Genomic DNA, 20,011 nt, shown 5'->3' on the forward strand with positions numbered 1-20,011 from the left:
CTTTGTGAATTTGTGTGATTTTGAATGAATTTTTCTTTATCATAATTTCAGCAGCACAGTCAGCAGCCTCCATTCAAGAGTTGATTCATTAGAAAAGTCAAATACTAAGCTGATCGAAGAGGTATGGTCACCTAGTTGTGGATGATTTTCTTCATGGGCCTAATGTTTGTGATCCTTTTCATGTTAAATATGTCGCATACACGCATGCACACGCATGTATCCACACACACAGACTCACGTGTGTATATATCACCATGATGGAATACCTGTAATATAATTGTAATCAATCAGTCTAAGTTCTATAGAAGCCACCGTTTTTAAGCAAATTCACAGTGTTAGGCCTCTGTGAGACCCTATTCCCCCTGTTCTACTAGCTAGACTACTTTGATGAGCAGCAGCACCTGATCCTGCCCACTTTTTTACTACCCGCCGAAGTATACAACTCCTGCCCTGTGCCTTGGATTTTTCTTGCTTTGTGAACATGGTTTTGATGGCCTGGACACTGCCCATTTGAAGAAGAGCCACACATTTGTGCTAGCTTTCTTTTAAATAACTGTTTGCAAAGTTGCTTTTTAGATAAGTTTTAAAAGCTGAGGCTTTCTCCGCCCGTAAACAGTGACAGTCTCGGAAACCTATAGGGGCAGTTCCTCCCGGCCTACGCGTCAGTGAGAGTTGACATTGACTTGGTAGCAGTGAGATTGTGAGCTTATTATGAGCTTCCACATTAGATTTTCAATGATAATATAGCTCCCTGTCCTTTATATAGTTCTACATTTGAAAATGTGTTTAAAGTCTTTTTACCATGTCATTCTTTATATCCTTATGCAGATACAGATTGTAAATCACATAGCAGAAAACATTTAGACTGCGAAAGGAGATAATGGAGATAAGAGTATGATTTCTTTACTTGATATCTGAGGATAATGAGCATATTTTTCTTACAAAAGTACCCGTAGCTATGAGAGGCAATTTTACTAGGTTGAGAATTTTTATTTCCTATTTTCTGTAGCCATGAGCATAGCTTGCAAAACAAGTAACAAAATGTTTTTAAGTTCTTTTTTCTTGTCGTTGTTTTGTAATTTTTAGTTAGCGATAGCCAAGAATAATATTATTAAGCTTCAAGAAGAAAACCATCAATTACGAAGTGAAAATAAATTGATTTTAATGAAAACACAGCAGCATTTAGAGGTAAGTATAAACTGCTTTTAGTGTCTTATGTCAGAAATTGCTTCCTTCAGAGATGTTGCATAGGCTAGATATGTGGTGGTGTACCACATATGTGGTGGTGATTATGGAGTAAAAGCTTTGATCTTTTCTGCCAAGGTTACCAAAGTAGATGTGGAAACAGAACTTGAAACATACAAGCATTCTCGCCAGGGACTGGATGAAATGTACACTGAAGCCAGAAGACAGCTTCGAGATGAATCTCAGTTAAGACAAGTGAGTTGCATTAAGTTTTATATTAGCAAAATTCTGCCGGTAATATATCAAAGAAGTTCCATTAAAAATCTTTTTCAGCCTTACCTTCTTTGGTGTGAGCTAGCAAGTCCACTCCTTAATCGTCTCAAATTCTTGAAATTCCTATTACCTTTGTTTTTAAGCTATGGGTTACAAACTGTGATCATGAAGTTATCAGTTGTGACCAGGATTAAAAATTGTGTAACTAGCATATTTTAATATTAATAAAATTATTTTAAACATTAACCTTTCTAACTGTGATGTAAAATATTTACAGAATAATATATTGTCAGTTCTTCCTTCCCTCTTGCTCTTTTTCTTTATGTTAGGCAATTTATTAATGCTTTTTATAAGACTTCAAGAAAATAAAACTGTAAAATGGGATTTTTTGACCTTTACTTAAGCAGACTGCTTAATTCCTTTGTTTCAGGAAAATTAATACTGAATTTATTTGATATAAAAATATTTAAATTATTGACCCAGTACAATAATGATTAAAATTATGTAGAATAATGATTTAAAATAAGGAAAGGTGTATGCTTCAGGTTTCTGTACTTTTAGCATATTTATTCAGTCTGAATTCTGAGCAAATAATCTGATAAGCTGGACTATATGGGAAAACCATGGCACCGGGATCTGGCAAAGACTGGTTAAGAACAGTAGGCAGCTGACATAGCCTTACATGCTGAAACGAAAGAGGACTTAGTGAACTTGCTGATGAAAATGAAAAACCTGGGGGAGCGGGAAGATAGGGGGAAAAAAAAAGAGGACCTGATGCAAAAGGCTTAAGTGGAGAGCAAATGCTTTGAAAATGATGAGGGCAAAGAATGTACAGATGTGCTTTACACAATTGATGTATGTATATGTATGGATTGTGATAAGAGTTGTATGAGCCCCTAATAAAATGTTAAAAAAAAGAAAGAAAATGAAAAACCAAAGTCTTCTCTATGATTCTACCTCAGCATGAAGGAAGCAAAAAGCTTCACAAATGGGATAATAAGAAGTATTATGATAAATGCAAGAAATAGTTGAAGTCAAATACTTCATTTTTCTTGGCTCTACAAGTAATGCCCATAAGAATTGCAGTCAAGAAATCAAATGATATATTTATTGCATTGGGCACATTAGCGGCACAAAACCTCTTTAAAATGATGAAAAATGAAGTCATTTTGAGGACTAAGGTGTACTTGACCAGAGTCAGAGTATTTTTGGTTGCTTCATATGCATGGGAGAATTGGAAGTGATAAGGAAGTCGGAAGGAGCACTGATGCCTGTGGGTTACGATATAGGCAGAGACGACGCCCAGAAGAACAACCAAAACTATCTTGGAAAAGGTACAGTCAGCCAATGAAAGTATTTAAAAAAAAAAAAAAAAAGCTCAGGACCCACGGAATCCAGGTCAGATAAAAGCCTCAGGAAGAGAAATGGGAGTAGCAATACCTGGAGGGCAGGGGGAAGATGGGGAGTGGAGGGGGAAAGAAACTGTAGGGGAAGGGAGACAGTGGTCGGTGTAAGATATGAAATTAATAATAATTTATCAAGGGGTCACAAGGGTAGGATGGGGCAGAGAGGGTAAAAAGAGGAGCTGATACCAAGGGCTGAACTAGAATGTAAATGTTTAGGAAATAATGATGGCAACATGTACAAACATGCTTGATACAATTGAGGTATGGGTTGTTATAAGTGCTGTAAGAGCCCCCAGTAAAATGATCTTTTTAAAAAAGGTGTAGTCAGAATGCAAGAATGGTGTGAGACGTGTTTCAGGCCCCGTGGCCATATCCTCAGGACGCAGTCCATGGAGCAGGCAGAGGGAGGGTGAGAAAAAGTGAGAGCCTCAGAGAGATGGAGGGACACAGTGGCTCAACAGTGGTCTCACGCACAGCAGTAATGGTGACGATGACACTAGACCAGGCAGAATTTTTGTTTTCTTGTCAATAGGGACACTATGAGTGGAAACTGACTCAGTACCTTATATCAGGTTAATGATAATGAACAGAATAGAGAAAATGCTCTCCTTCGAGCAAAAACACATTTGAAAATAGTTACCCCCAAAAAATAAAATGTTTTCAATTTAATGATGTTCCAGGGCCTGGTTTTTCACTTTAGTGACACATAAAATAAAATAAGTCATCTGGATATTGAATGGGAAAAAATCTTTCTTGATTTCATTAACTGCCCTTTTGATATCCTATGAAATGGGGACCTTTTCATATTGCAGGATGTGGAGAATGAGCTAGCAGTACAAGTTAGTATGAAAAAAGAAATTGAACTTGCCATGAAGTTGCTGGAGAAAGACATCCACGAGAAACAAGATACTCTAATAGGCCTGCGACAACAACTAGAAGAAGTTAAAGCAATTAACATAGAGATGTATCAAAAGTTACAGGTGAGGAACAGTCTTGAATACTTGGAATGAAATAAATTGACATTTTAATAGGAATAGTTTGGTTTTAAAGAGATAAGCCCATTTTAACTGTGCTAGGCTGGTTATAAAAATTAGTGTCTAACACCCGTGAGGGGGACGAATAATAGAAACATGGGTGAAGGGAGACAGCAGATGGTGTAAGATATGAAAACAGTAATAATTTATAATTTATCAAGGGTTCGCAAAGGTGGGATGAGCTGGTGGAAGGCAGAAGGAAGGAAAAAGGAGGAGCCGATACCAAGGCCTCAAGTAGAAAGAAAATGTTTTGAAAAGGATGATGGCAACACGTGTATAAGTGTGCTTGATACAATTGATGTATGGAATGTTATAAGAGCTGTAAGAGCCCCCAATAAAATGATTTTTTAAAAATAGTGGCTTTTAAATGGGAGCATAGAAGTGTAATGTAAAAATGACCAAACAACAAAATATTTACCTAGCTGAATTTGTTTCTTAATGCTGAAAAGTTGGCAATATGAAGTAAAATTGTTTTGAAAAACTCAATCTGAACATGCAGTATGTTTATTTGGGAATTACTTTATACCATATAAAAACCAAAAACAAAACCCACTGCCATTGAGTGCATTCGAACTCATAGAGACTCTGTCCAGGGCAGTGGTTTTCAACTTTCCTAATGCTGCGACCATTTAATACAGTTCCTCATGTTGTGACCCCCCTACCATAAAATTATTTTCGTTGCTACTTCATAACTGTAATTTTGCTACTGTTCTGAATCAGGCAGCCCCTGTAAAAGGCTGCTTAACCCCCCCCCCCAAAGGGGTCACGGCCCCCAGGTTGAGAACCACTGATCTAAGGTGTCCAACTCTGTAAATCTTTAAGGAAGCAGGTAGCTTTTCCCGTGGAGTGGCTGCAGGATTTGAACCACTGATCTTGCGATTAATAGCCCAAGGCTTATCCAATAGCACTCTCTACCGGGGGTCCTATTATACTATTAGTCATCATTTTAAAATTCCCAACAATTACTATGCTAGCATTTCAATAAAAATTAAATATTTCTCAAGACAGAAATATTTCATCTTTATTGAAATGCTAACAGTAATTGGGAATTTTCTAATAAAGTGAAATTGCTATTAAGTAGACTTGTTGCCAAAAGCTCTTTATAATTTAATTCGTGTGAAAAGAGGCACATTTTAAGAGTTTAATATGTTGTCTTCCAAACATATTGAAGGCTTTTTCTTTATTACATTTAATGCACAAATTAACTGCTGTTTTAAATAAGCAGCCCATAACAAAATGTTCATGAGAAATTTATATTCAGGTGTAAGAATCAAAACTCATATAGCTTTTATGTGTTTATAAAATAGGGTTCTGAAGATGGCTTGAAAGAGAAAAATGAAATAATTGCACAATTAGAAGAAAAAACCAATAAAATTACTGTAGCTATGAGGCAGCTGGAACAAAGGTACAGCCCTTCCAATCTTAGCTTCTTTTCTCCATTTCTTCCCCTGCTTTTTTGTTATTTATCTCTGACCCCTGCCAAAAGAACCATACGCAGGAAACTTTAGAGTCAGGCAGTTTCTCTGCTTTAGTCCAGCAGTATTTTGCCCTTCTTGTCTTAATTGTTGCATGGAATCAAGTTGCTTCATGTCAGGCTGATTAATTTTGAGTTTTGTAGATTTAGAAAAAATGGCTAATCCTGGCAATTTCATGTGGTTTAATCTATTCCGTGAAACAAATACTTGAACAAGAACTTGGGAAAAAATGAAAGAACAAGGATAACCAGTGGTGGGATTATCCCTGATTGGTTTCCATGCATATTGATTGTCATGCCCACCTTTCACCATCTCTTTATCTGGAACCAAGCATTCTGCCTTAGTTTTATTTCTTTGATAGGACCTTCAACCTAGCTCAAGAAATAATTTTGTTTGAATTGAATTGTTTTATATTGACATTTTCACTTTAATTGTTGGAAAATGTAATGTATATCCATTGCCCTGTCATGTTGGTGTCAACATATGTCTTACCATTGCTTTCTTTGAATCTACTTATAAGAAACATAATTATTAATGCTTTATTGACATGAATATTCTTTTATTGACATCCTCTTTCTTCTTTTTTCTTTTTTTTTGTTTTTTTTTATCCCCATTTTTACATTTTGGACATCTTTATTACCTTTTTTCTGTCTTTGATTTCTGTCCATTCCATTATGAAGTGACAACGATTTGTTAACTCAAACTAGGACAATTGCAATGTCATTGGTGAAATGTGCCAGCAGCGACACTGCAGACCAGTACAAGCTGGTCAAAGATATATCTTTCTGAAAACTACTTGTATTTAAATAGACCAGAGAGAAGCAACAACTTTATAATACATTAGCTAGGAAGGAATTTATGCTGTTAAGTGTTCTAAAAGGGTGTTAGGAGCGGTGGGCACACCTCGTCCAGCTGCTGTGGTACAACACTGCCATCAAGCAGAGTGGGTGCCCGTGGGGTCGCCAAACTACACTCCTCAAACCTGGTGCGCAAGGGCTGGTTTCAGTCTCCACCCTTTGGAGGTCAAGATTTTCAAATGCAGTTGTATCTTTTTAGCTACTTTCAGATGAAAAAATTTAACATTATTTAAAGAAAGTTAACCTTTGGTTTCACAATGTGTTGATGCGGATACTTTTTTCCCCATTGGCTCACCTGCCTAATGACTTCCTTAGTAATTTTCAAAATGCGCGTTCAGATTGCCTGCAGCCTGGATTGGCAGTCCCCCTTTGTTTTCACATCCTTGGCTTTCTATCTCCTTTAGCTCTGCTCTGTGATGGCACACCTTCAAGGCCTACCTCACGCTGACTCATACTTTACTTTCTATAACTGTCGGGGAGCGCTAGCCCTTGCCCTCTTCACATGATAGGCTTATGCTTCGAGAGAGCACTAATGTTACTCTCCTTTCCTTGGAAGTGGCATTTATACCTCTGAGATGTAGGAGGACTGCCTTTAACGCAAACAAAACAAGCCCCACTGCCTCTGAGTTGATTGATTCTGACTCAGGTGTTTAAGTAAGAAGAGGCGGTGTTTTTGGTTAGTTGAACGGAAATGTCGCTTACGATTCCCTCCAAAGGAGTTAATATCTCTTAAACACTTGGGAGATATCTTCTTCAAACAATCCTGAAATTACATCTAGGAAATTCTAGATGACCGAAGGAGACAGGGAGAAGCAATGACTGACACACCGAAACAGAATAAATGAAAATCATCTTCTAAGCAAGTTTTAAAACTTCACTGATGAGAGGGAAAAATGCCCTAGCAGTGATGCCAGCTAGCACTGAGCTCTTTGGCTCTTCCACAGCAGCCAACTGCGTATGCAGACGGGGGTGACTGAGCGACTGCATCGCGAACCGCTAGACAGAGCCCGGCTTTTATCTGGGGTCATGTCAGGTCTTGTTCCTGGCCTGAGAGCACACTGGATTCCTAGCACACGCAGCCTCGCATGCTGTCACCCAGGGCGCCCTCGTGACCTAGTGTAGACATAAATACTATGCTGCTCATGGTTTTGTCAGAAGGCAGTGATGTACCTATGATATTTTGGACTTGGACTTATTATGCTTTACATAAGTGGTAAAAGCTGGATTGCTTTACATTGTTGATTATGAACAAGAAATAAACAAATTTGAAGTTAGTATTCTGGGCATATTTATATGTGTATTGAAAATCACATAACAATTTCTAGACATTGTGTGGCTCTTTCACGTTTGAGTTTGTGAGTTTCCCCCAAACTTTGTTTTCATTTAGAAATGTTTCTATTTCCCCATTTTTCTTTTCTTTGTCTTCTTCACCCTTTTACACCCTAGTTCTAGCCTCAGTTTTACCCAAAGTTGATTTGAATTACACCAGATTCCAGCAAGCAGAGAAGGCGCAACTGGCAGCTGAAGCCGAGGGTGAAAAATACCTGCAAGAATGTCTGAGTAAATCCGATAGTCTGCAGAAACAAATCTCCCACAAGGAGAAGCAGCTGTGAGTATTTGACTCTTGCAAACAGATACGTGTATCACCAGAAGTTCCACTCATCGTCCCCTGCCGTTTTATTTAGGCCTAATGGTAGAACACCGATGTGTCCAGTTACCTACCACCGCCACCCGGATGGTGGGGATTTTCCTTAATAGACATATGTGAAAGGATCATGATAACAATACTGACATTTCTATTCCCATTGTTTCTAGAGCCCTTCCTTGCATTGGGCCTTGTGCCTCTTCACAATTGACATTTCTATTCCCATTGTTTCTAGAGCCCTTCCCTGCACTGGGCCTTGTGCCTCTTCACAATACGTTGGGCAGACTACCGTGATAGGTCTCATGTGTCCCCCGTTAGAGAGAAAGCAGACTCAGAAGCCTATTCCACAGGCAGGAAATGAAAAGGGCCGAGGTCTCCCTCTAACAACCCAGATCTCAAGTCACATGGTTTCAGTGTCTTCTTGTGAGATTTGTTCTTGATTTGTTCTTGTGCTGCTCTTTAGCATTAACTCAAAGTGTATATTACACCTAGAGTATATACCTTTTGTTACTTCAAGAAACTTAAATGGTAAAAACATGCTTTTTCTATGAAAGTTTCATTTATGGTTTTTATCTATTCTGCCCATCTATGTCTTTTAATGATCAGTCATTTTTCCCACCTGCCTATGGGTTACTTGAATATTATTATTATTTTTTTTACTTGAATATTATTAAGAATTTCCTTTTCATATATGTATACTAATTTAGTCTATCTCTTTGATAGTTTTTCTTTTTTTAACTTTTAGCATAATGCAAATGAAACTTCAATATGGTGGTATCATTTTTAATTTTTTGAATATTAAAATGCAGAAATGCTGTCTCCATGTAGATCCCTTTATAATTTTTTTAAGTATTTCTCTACATTGAGAACCACAATACAGTGTTATAATTTTTATTGGACCATTGAACATGATTTATAAGTCTTTAAATTTTTTCATTTCTAATGCCCAAGTTCCCTTCTTTAATCATTTTGCTAGGGGCTCTTACAACTTTTATCACAATCCATACATACATCAATTGTTTAAAGCACATTTGTACATTCATTGCCCTCATCATTCTCAAAGCATTTGTTCTCCACTTAAGCCCCTGGCATCAGGTCCTCATTTTTCCCCCTCCCTCCCCGCTCCCCCCTCCTTCATGAACCCTTGATAATTTACAGATTATTATTTTGTTATATCTTGCCCTGTCTGACGTCTCCCTTCACCCACTTTTCTGTTGTCCGTCCCCCAGGGAGGAGGAGGTCACATGTAGATCCTTCTAATTGGTTCCCCCTTTCCAACCCACCCTTCCTCCACCCTCCCAGAATCGCCACTCACACCACTGGTCCTGAGGGATCATCTGTCCTGGCTTCCCTGTGTATCCAGTTCCTATCTGTACCAGTGTCCATCCTCTGATCTAGCCAGATTTGTAAGGTAGAATTGGGATCATCATAGTGGGGGGGAGAGGAAGCATTTAGGAATTAGAGGAAAGTTGTATGTTTTATCGTTGTTACATCGCACCCTGCCTGGCTTATCTCCTCCCCGAGACCCTTCTGTAAGGGGATGTCCAGTGACCTAGAAATGGACTTTGGGTCTCCACTCCACACTAGCCCCCTCATTCACAATGATATGATTTTTTGTTCTGATGATGCCTGATACCTGATCCTTTCGACACCTCGTGATCACACAGGCTGGTGTGCTTCTTCCATGTGGGCTTTGTTGTTTCTAAGCTAGATGGCCGCTTGTTTACCTTCAAGCCTTTAAGACCCCCGATGCAATATCTTTTGATAACCGGGCACCATCCGCTTTCTTCACCACATTTGCTTATGTACCCATTTGTCTTCTGTGATAGTATCAGGGAGGTGAGCACACAATGATATGAATTTTTGTTCTTTGATGCCTGATAACTGATCCCTTCAGCACCTTGTGATCACACAGGCTGGTGTGCTTCTTCCATGTGGGCTTTGTTGCTTCTGAGCTAGATGGCTGCTTGTTCACCTTCAAGCCTTCCTTCTTTAATCATTTTCTTTATGACCAAAGAATTTCCGTTAGCCAATCTTTTAGAGTAGCCCTTTTGGCAATAAATTCTCTTAGTATCCTTTCATCTGAGGAAGTCTTGAATTCACCTTTGCTTATGAAGTATATTTTCATTAGGTATAGAATTCTGGCTTGACAATTCTTTTCTTTCAGCTATTGAAAATGGATGTGTAAATAAAAAGAAAGTGGATGTGTTATACCAAGCTCTCTAGTTTCTGTTGAAAAATGCAGTGTCAGTTGAGTCACTGTTACTCTGTGTGTATTGGGTTATTTCTCTCTGGATGCTTTTAGGAATCTTTCCATTAGTTGCCAATTTTGATTTTGATGTTTCTGAGTGAATTTTTCAGATATATCCTGTTTGGGATTCAGTCTGCTACTTCAATCTTTATTTTTCAGTCCACTTTCTTTCTCTTCTCTTCTCTTCTCTTCTGGGACTCGTTCTGCTAAGTATGAGTATAAAATTGTTTGTTAGAGTCTTACAGGTTCCTGGATGTCTCTGGTACTTATATATAAAATTTTAAATGAATGTTTTATTGTAAAATAGGTGGGGCTGTATTTATATTTCAGACCATTAAGTTTCGTTCAACAATTCAAACCACTTATGAACCACTCCTTCCCACCCCATTCTGTCCTACCATCCTTCCCGGATTCCTCTCTGTCTTACTTATGGACCACCAACCTCTCTTTTACCCAAGTCAGTACTTGTCAACCTTCTATTTTATTGCCTCATCATTTCATGTTGCCCTTCCTCCATTGGGAACCTCGGAAAGTCTGCTCTGGTCTACGAGTCTTTGTCTTGGTTTTTGTCCATGTCATAGTGGTCTCATTAATACTTGTCCTTTGGGGATTGCTTGATTCAGGCAGCATAATGTTATCATGAGGTGTTTTGTGGTGTACCTTTGTTTTTTAGTGATGCATATATTCCACTGTGCGTATGTACCAAAGTTTCTTTATCCTGTCTGATGGGCATTTGAACTCTTTCCAACTTGTTTCTGTTGTGTACAGTCCTGTGATTAACGTGAGAGTACATGTGTCTGTCTGTGTTAGGGCTCTTAATTCTTGAGAGTATATACCTAGTAGAGGATTGCTGGATTGTATGGAATTTCTATTCCCAGTATTTGAGGTAGCACCACATTGCTTTCTAAAATGGTTGTACGTCGGTGCGGGCTTTTGTTGTTGTTTTTACCCTGTGTTTCTGGTCCTTTTCCCCTGTTGTTCAGACTTCTATTGTTCTTTTTTTAAGTTCATTGTTTCTTTTCTCTGTCATTGCCAGACTACAGTTTCAGTTCTAGAATTTCCATTTGGCTCTTCTTGATTATTTTTTACTGAGCCATTCTATTTTTTCATTGTGTCACTGTTTTTAATTTTTCACACAAACTAATTTAGGATGATCTCACATAAATTGAGATTTACTTGGGCCCCATTACAAACATTTCCTATTACATCTCGGATATTTTGGGTACGGAGTGATACAACTTTGGATGTTACTTCAGCCCACGGTAGTAGTTATCTGTTGAAACTACACTATTAGGGGGGATGTGGCCACTGACTGTTATAACCGCTGTTCAGGGATTGAAATCTAGGCTTTCTATTCCTCCTTTGTTATCTCATTGAGGAGAGGAGGAAGAGTGTCCTGTTACCACAGCACTCTGGAGAGGACAGGTGAACTTCACTAGCACCACCAGGTTGGGGTGGAAATCTAGACTCTCTCTGTACTTGGCTTTTGCTGACAGGGGTCAGGCTTGTGGATTTTTCCCTTGGTGTTTTATTGGAGAGATTAGTTTATTGTAAGGTTTCTATCTTGTTTGGCTGACCCCATGATAGTCCTTTGGCAAGAGGTAACAGACCTTTCTTCCATTTTTTTCTTTTTAAATCATTTTATTGGGTGCTCTTAGAGATATAACAATCCATAATTCAGTTAGATCAAACATAATTTTACAATTGCTGCCACCATCACTTTCAAAACAGTTTCTTTCATCTTGAACTCTTTGACATCCGCTCTTTGATTCCCTCCCTCCACTCTCCAGAAATCCATATTATTATATTATTATTTTAAAATTTTTGCTACATCTTATATCATCGAATGTATCTGTTCACCTATAATTCTGTTACTCGTTTCCCTCTAGTGGGGTTATACAGTCGCCATTGCTATCAGTTCCCCGCTCTCTACTCCAACCCCTCCACCACACACACACTCTTCCTGTACCCTCAGGGAATCATTACTTCAGTTACTATTTCTGAAAGGTTTCTCTATGTTGGATTTCATGCATCGAACAATCTTAATTATATAAATGAACTTACGCAGGTGTAACAAGGTTAATGAGATAAAACTAAGACCACAATAGTAAGGGGAGGAAATATTAAAAAACTAGAGGATAGTTATGTGTTTCATCATTGTTACACTGCACCCTTGATATATCATCCCTTCCATGTGGCCCTTCTGTGAGACTTGTCATTAGTTTTTAAAGAAAATTTGACCTGGCACAGAAATGTAAATAGTTAAAATCTCATCATCCCTCATTTCCATTCCCAAGTGGGTAACATGTTTAATAGTTTAGTCTGTGTCCTTCCAAGCATTTTCTATACACATGATGTTTATATTACAGAATTGGGACTAAAATGACAGATTATTGTTAACAGTAAAGTTTTAGGTTGGCAAATAATTAACATTTTCTCATCAGAAACCCTTGTGCTGCTAAACTGTTTGCCCAAAATAATTATGAAAGAAAATGCCCGAAGAGATGAAATAAAAAAGCAAAAGTGATTGACCAAGAGGATGTTTTTGTTACGAGTATGAGCAACTGCCATCTGAGGAACAGCACTGAGCTCTTGTGTCTGTTTTCATTCAAGGGTACAGCTGGAAACGGACTTGAAGATTGAAAAGGAATGGAGGCAAACTTTACAGGAAGCCCTTCAAAAAGAGAAAGATGCCTTATCTCATCTTAGAAACGAGACCCAGCAAATCATTAGTCTTAAAAAAGTAAATAGTGGTAAAACTTTAAAATTATGCCTTGACAAATGTTATTTAAAAAGATAACTATAATTTAGATTTATACCAAGAAAATAAGATGCCCTACCTATTGTAGACATTATCAATACGGTTAGTCAAATGAATGGGAAATATTTAATACTGTAGACTTCAAAAAGTTTTTGAAAAAATTTCTTTATCTTTTAATTCCAATTTTTGTGACCTTGCTGAAGCTCCTTGTACATGTAGCAGCTTTGAAAAATCCTTGGACACATCACTCTTGTTTATGAGCTTTTAAAATCTAAGAGTAGATCTGCAGTGTAGAATTTATTACTGCTGTTTGTCTGTTGTTGTTGTTGTTATTACCTTTTCTGTCTTTTATTATTTTGAAGGAGTTCCTTAACCTCCAGGATGAAAATCAGCAGTTGAAAAAAACATATCACGATCAAGAGCAAGCTCTTCAAGAACTTGGCACCAAACTGAGAGAGTAATTTTTCTTTTGTCCTTCAACTAAGTTATCATTGACTTAAGATTTGTGTGTGTACCAGACCTACTTAGTAAACTTTAAACACAGAAAAGGAGGATAAGAACAAGTTAAGAGAAACAATATAACACGCCAAAAGGTTAAAAAAGTTGACATAGAAGCAATTTTAACAATGAAAAAAATCATTGTGTGATGTAATAGACCCGAACCCCAACCATTATCTAATAGACAAAAGTTAGGGCTCTTTAATTTCTTTAGAGTGAGAGAATTAGAACAACAGAATTTTGAAGTTTCTGAAGATCTGGGGAGAAAGATCTCTTTCAGGCTATCTTGGGGAACCAGCTTGTGAAGCGGCGTTTGTTTTATGCTAATTTAGAGTCAGGGTTTAACATCATGCAGTGGGGTTTTATTTTATAAATCATTTTATTGGGGGTTCATACAACTCTTATCACAATCCATACATATATTAATTGTGTAAAGCACATTTGTACATTCATTGCCCTCATCATTCTCAAACATTTGCTCTCCACTTAAGCCCCTGGCATCAGCTCTTTTTCCCCCCTTCCTCCCCCTCCCCTTTGCCTCAAAAACCCTTGATAATTTACACCCCACCCTCCCTCCACCCTGCCGAATCCCCTCTCTCAGCATGTGCTTCTTCCATGTGGGCTTTGCTGCTTCTGAGCTAGATAGCCGCTTGTTTACCTTCAAGCCTTTAAGACCCCAGACACTATATCTTTTGATAGCCGGGCACCATCAGCTTTCTTCACCACATTTGCTTATGCACCCATTTGTCTTCAGTGATTGTGTCGGGAAGGTGAGTATCATGGAATACCAGTTTGATATAACAAAGCATTCTTGCATTGAGGGAGTGCTTGAGTGGAGGCCCAATGTCCTTCTGCTACTTTTATACTAAACCAACAAATATAGGCACATAGATCTATTTCCCCATCCTCAGACATGAATATATTTGCTTATGTATATGCCTTTATTTAGACCTCTATAAATGCCCATTGCCTCCTACCTCTTTTTCCTATTTCCTTTTACTTTCCTCTTGTCCCGCAGTGGGGTTTTATTGTAATAAAATATCATTGGGTTCCTGCAAAGACAAAGAGAAACAGTACTCCACTCCTCTCAAATTTTCCTCTTTGAACCCTATGGATCATGTTTTGTATTAATCGCTCCATCTTGTGTCCTAAGTCAACATAAAAGAAAACACACACACACACACACACACACATCTACCGTGAGAAGCAGCTGGCCTCCGCTTTCTCTCAGGGAGACCTGGTAGTTTTGAGCCACCTCCTGACTCAGACTTAGCAGTCTGTTGTGTGCAGTGCACCAGGAAGGATGAATTTAAGACGTCCTTCTCCAGGCACTGGTCTCTCCTGACAACAGTCTAAAGTACTCGAGACACAAAGGCTTGCCTTCCTTGCATTCTGGCTGTACTTCTTCCAAGACAGATTTGTTTGTTAGACTGTCTAATTCGATTAAATAAGATTATATGTTGTAAGGATCTAGTGCCTGACACACATAGAAAGCCTAAAAAATAAAAAGATAGTGACTTATTATTATTATTTCTGCTATAGAACCTTGAGAAAAATAAAACAAAATCCCACTAAGTAGAGAAGATCATTTGTTTTTTTTTTTTGAGATCATTTGTATTGTAGCCTATAAACATTTTCCCCAGCATAACAAGGTAGTCTTATATTTTGTTGACATTTATTTACATCTCCTTCTTTTTCCTTGTGGCACTCCTCCGTCTCCCACTTGCCCCAGGGAACCACTAAGAGACTTCTCTATGCATTTGCCTATTCGGGATCATATCAAGGGGCCGTGTGAAGGGACTTCAAAATCTTTGTGAAAAAATTCCATTTCATTTTCCCATGATCTTTTTTGATAAACCCTCTTATACAGTCTTTGTTTTTTGTGGGTGATTTATTTTACTTAGCATAACACTTCAAAGTCCATCCATGTTGTAGCATGTACCAAGAAAGAATTCATTTTTCTTTCAGCACACAGTCATATTCCTCATGGACATTGGATTTTACTTTTTGGCTATTGCGTATAGTGTGCAAACGAACATTGCTCTTTGTGTGTTCCTGTTTTCAAGTCTTTTGGGTTTATGCCAATGAGTAGAATTAGTTTTGTGTTTAAAGGAAGTTCTATCATCTTTGCTGTTGTTTATTCATAGGAATCTTCTGGATCAACGCTGTGCCCACCGACTTTGCAGGGTTCTCCTTTGTCTGCTTCTCTTCACATACTTGTCTGTGTTCATGATTTCAAGCAAAATTACTAAGACCAGAGTCTTGCGTATATTTAGGGTGTTGAGGCAATCAGGAACTCAGCATAGGCACCGTAAACAATTTTTATATCTTATGAAAAACCAGCACCTTTCTTTCTAGTTTTGCCTTCACAGAACAGAGTTCAGGAGGCAGAGAAATCCACATTCAGAACATGGCTTCCAGGGCAAGGTCTTTTTTTTGTCAGTAGCCCTAGCCGTTCCTTGATAGTCCTTAGCTTTCTGTGTCTTACCCCATGGTATGTGTCTGTATCTATTCTGCTCTTTACACAACTCAGAAATGATTAGGTTTAGAACCCACCTTACTGGGTATGACCTAATATAAAACATAAAATCTTATTCCATAAAGGTATATATGGAACCACACCCATCCACAGGTATAGGGCCAGAACTTTTTGCTTGGGACGGTGTAATCCAACCCCGTAACAGCCCTCCCTTTGTCGTGCCACTTCAGCTGGTGGTTCGCCGTGGGGCTCTAGCTGCCCTAAGGAAAGCCTCAACAGCTAGTATCCTTTCTGAATTCTTACAGCCAGGCTCCCCGGATAGCCAGCTGTAATGGGCGATTTTAAACCAGTACCCCACAAGACCTACACTTTCACAATTTCAAAGTCCATATAGTGGTTCATAACAAACAGGTGCTATTTTGCAGCCCATCGGACCATTTTAATATAGTCTTATGTTAAAGATGTTTTAGTATATTTGGAAGTGTTTTTGAATGTGTGGTAAACTAGTACCTTTTAAATAAATGACTGTGTGTTCTATATTTAAATGTTTTAAAAATAAACATTTGTATTGAAATTTAGGCCTACTTTCATCTCTTTAGATCAAAACTTAAAATAGAAGATATACAAGAAGCCAACAAAGCATTGCAGGTGAGTAGAAAATGAAGGAATGTGAGTCTCTGTGAAAGTGCTCTGACAGAGGGTTACGCCCTAGAGAAACCCACGTTGTTATTTCTAAATCGCAGGGTAGAGAGATTCACTGACATCAAGCCAGGAGCCGGGGTAGTGATAACAAGTTGGGCTACTAACCATAAGGTCAGTAGTTCAAAACCATCAGCCAGCTCCTTGGAAGAAAGACGAGGCTTGTCACCAGGGTGGGAGGGAAAGAGCTGATTGATAGCAAGGGCTGAAATAGAATGTAAATGTTTAAAAATAATGATGGCAACATGTACACATATGCTTGATACTATTGGTATATGGATTGTTACAAGAGCTACAAGCCCCCAATTAAAAAAAAAGTTAGTCTCAGAAAGTCACAGGGACAGCCCTACCCTGTCCCACAGTCACGATGAGTCGGCATCGACTCGATGGCAGTGAGTCATCAAGCCAATTTGGACTCTTAGTGACCCTCCTGGACAGAGTACAAGTGCTCCCTAAGGATTTCTGAGACTGTAACATTTTTCTTTTTTAATTGTTTTATTGGGGGCTTATACAGCTCTTATCACAATCTATACATCCATCCATTGTGATTGTGTCAAGCACATTTGTACATGTTGCCATCATTTCAAAACAGTCTTTCTACTTGAGACCTTGGCACCAGCCCCCACCCTCTCTTATCAACCCTGGATAATTTATATATATATATATATATTTCATGTCTTACACTGACAGCTGTCTCCCTTCACCCACTCTTTTGTTGCCGTCCCTCAGGGAGGGGTTATATGTAGATCATTGTGATGGTTCCCCCCTTCTTCCCCTACCCCTTGTATCACTACTCTAATTGTTGGTCCTGAGGGGTTTATCTGCCCTGTATTCCCTGTGTTGCGAACTCTTAACTGTACCAGGGTACATGCTCTAGTCTAGCTGGATTTGTAAGGTAGAACTGGAGTCATGATAGTGCGGGGAGGAAGCATTAAAGAAGTAGAGGAAAGTTGTATGTTTTGTCAGTGCTACACTGCACCCTGACTGGCTCGTCTCTTCCTTGTGACCCTTCTGTGAGGGATTGAGACTATAAATCTTTAGTGGGAGCAGACAGCCTCGTCTTCTCCTGCAGAGTGGCTAGTGGTTTTGAACCACCGATCTTGCAGTTAGCAGCCAGATGCTTAACTCACTATGTCACTAGGGGTCCTCTATATCGAATTAGAAACCCTAAATGGAGAGCTGGGATGGTGGAGTTCCAGTTAATTCCCTCCCTGAACCTTTAGAATCACACTCCTAAGAATCTTTGACATGATCTTGGAAGTGAGTTTGTGTACTTCTCTACTTAGTGTGGCAGAGGAAGGCGATCTAGAAAATGTACTTCTAATTATGGGGTTGCTTTGAATGCTGAGTAAGTTACTGTTCTTTAAAGTGATTGGTACAAATGATGACTAAGAGGTTTTGAATGTCTGACTGCAAAAATACCTTCTACAACGAAGAGAAACAACAGCATGTTTGTGAGGGCTTCCTACCTCATAAGCTATTAATCTCATCAAAATATTAGCTGCAAATAGTTTAAAACATTAAACAGGACAAAAAGAACCACAATTGTGTTAGATTCTTGTTCTACTTCCTGCTTCCGTAACTGCCCGAAATACAACCTAAAGGGAGCTCATTTCAATAGTTTCTTCTAGCGTTTATCCCCCTACTTTTGTGTGTTTTCATCTTTTTCACAGCTTTTTTGGCACACCATCCACTTGTCGTACAATTCAATCATTCAGTTAATCTTGTTTCTTTATAGTTTGCCCTTGATCCATTTTAGATCATAATTATTGCTTCTCTCACCCTGATGTTTCCTGTTTGTTTTTAAGTTTTAAAAATTACTTTTCTTGGGGACTCTTACAGCTCTTACTACAATCCATACATTCATCTGTGTCAAGCACATTTGTACATGTTGCCATCATTTCAAAGCATTTTCTACTTGAGCCCTTGATACAGCTCGTTTCTTTCCCTCCCTCATGACCCTTGATAAATTATAATTTGTCTTTCACCCACTTTTCTGTTGTCCATGGCCCTTGGATGGGTTTACATGTAGATCATTGTGATCAGTTCCTCCTTTCCTCCTCCCAGACCTTTCCCTTCCCTTCTTGATAGCTCTATTATTGGTTCTGAGGGGCTTATCTTTCCTGGATTGCCTGTGTTGTGGGCTCTTATCTATAGCAGTGTACATGTTCTTGTCTAGTCAGATTTGTAAGGTAGAATTGAAGTCATGATAAGGGATGGGGGCGGAGCATTAAAGAGCTAGTGGAAAGTTGTATGTTTCATTGGTGCTATACTGTGTCCTGAATGGTTTGTCTCTTGCTTGTGACCCTTCTGTGTAAGGGGATGTCCAATTGTCTCCACTCCGTGTCCACCCTCCCCCTCATACCGCCATTCACTTTGGTATAATTTTTGTTCTGGGTTTTTGATGCCTGATACCTGTAGAGATTCTCATGGAATTCATTTACTTTATATTCTGAACTCATATACTATATGTTATTCTTCTGCTGGGCCAGGTGGTATACCAGGTGGTATACTGTGATTGTTTTCTATGTTGAACTATTTTTTCCCTCTTCTGGAATTGCCAGCCCCCATTCCCCAACTAGTTTTTGAACATCTGAGTTTACAGATACCTTCAGACGTCTCTTATGAAATGCTTTTGAGTTTTTACATGATAAAATGTATTGGGTAATTGCTGTTCTCTCACCTGGGTGCGTGTATGTCTGCATGGTCATTTCCTTTATTGGAAGAAATGCTCTTTCTAGCCAGTATCACGTTTGATTTAGAATGGGGCAGGTTATACATTTTAGCTATCACGTTAGCTCCCAGTGTAAGACTATAGTAAATGTGTGAGAGAACTTGAAAATATATAACCATTTAAACCTGAACTTAGCACTCAAAAACATCTTCTAAAATGTCAGGACTTCTTACAGATTTCTTAAATTACTCCATATTTTGCCTATACCTCTGTACGTGCACATTTTATATAATGAAAACTTACCTTTAATTATAAGGGGCTTCATGGAAAAGTAGAATACAAAGATAATGGAATTTCCCCCAAAACTTTTGCAAGCCTCTTTGTATTGTTGAACCAGATTGCTAAGGTTTGTTCCAAAGAACATTTCCATTTAATGAGGTTGTTTTATCTTTCTTGAGAATATCTGACTGGAAAGGTTCAAACATGTTATATAAAGAAAATGAGCCAGATCTATGCTAAGTATGATTTAAAATAAAATAACTGAACTATTTTATTTCTATTCAACCCCATTTCCCCCACATTTGGAAGCAAATCCCATACCTTTCATCTGCAGATTTCTGTATGTACCTCACATACTTTCTAGGTTCTTCATATTTTTATTTTGTATTAAATAATTTTCACATGTAATACTATTACCAACTTTGGTATTACCATACATACTCGTGTATAAGCCAAATTTTTCAGCATATTTTTAATGCAGTTTTCTGGTAAAAT

At 38.4% G+C, this 20,011-nt stretch overlaps 1 protein-coding gene across 4 annotated transcripts in view; it reads left to right on the top strand.

The window, feature by feature from the left end:
• RUFY2 (RUN and FYVE domain containing 2) overlaps positions 1–20,011 on the top strand; it is a 39,221-nt gene that overhangs the window by 17,595 nt on the left and 1,615 nt on the right. For 2 of the 4 annotated variants that reach the window (XM_075533380.1, XM_075533378.1), the window contains exons 8-16: positions 52–121; positions 1,087–1,188; positions 1,324–1,440; positions 3,677–3,844; positions 5,206–5,303; positions 7,720–7,839; positions 12,740–12,869; positions 13,250–13,344; positions 16,464–16,512. In XM_075533380.1, the coding sequence (XP_075389495.1) occupies positions 52–121; positions 1,087–1,188; positions 1,324–1,440; positions 3,677–3,844; positions 5,206–5,303; positions 7,720–7,839; positions 12,740–12,869; positions 13,250–13,344; positions 16,464–16,512 (949 nt within the window). Of the gene's footprint in view, positions 1–51; positions 122–1,086; positions 1,189–1,323; positions 1,441–3,676; positions 3,845–5,205; positions 5,304–7,676; positions 7,840–12,739; positions 12,870–13,249; positions 13,345–16,463; positions 16,513–20,011 lie in introns of those variants that run through there. The other 2 variants (XM_075533379.1, XM_075533381.1) reach the window with 2 other exon arrangements.

This window comes from Tenrec ecaudatus, chromosome 16 (assembly GCF_050624435.1).
Source record: "Tenrec ecaudatus isolate mTenEca1 chromosome 16, mTenEca1.hap1, whole genome shotgun sequence".
NCBI classification, from domain to species: domain Eukaryota; kingdom Metazoa; phylum Chordata; class Mammalia; order Afrosoricida; family Tenrecidae; genus Tenrec; species Tenrec ecaudatus.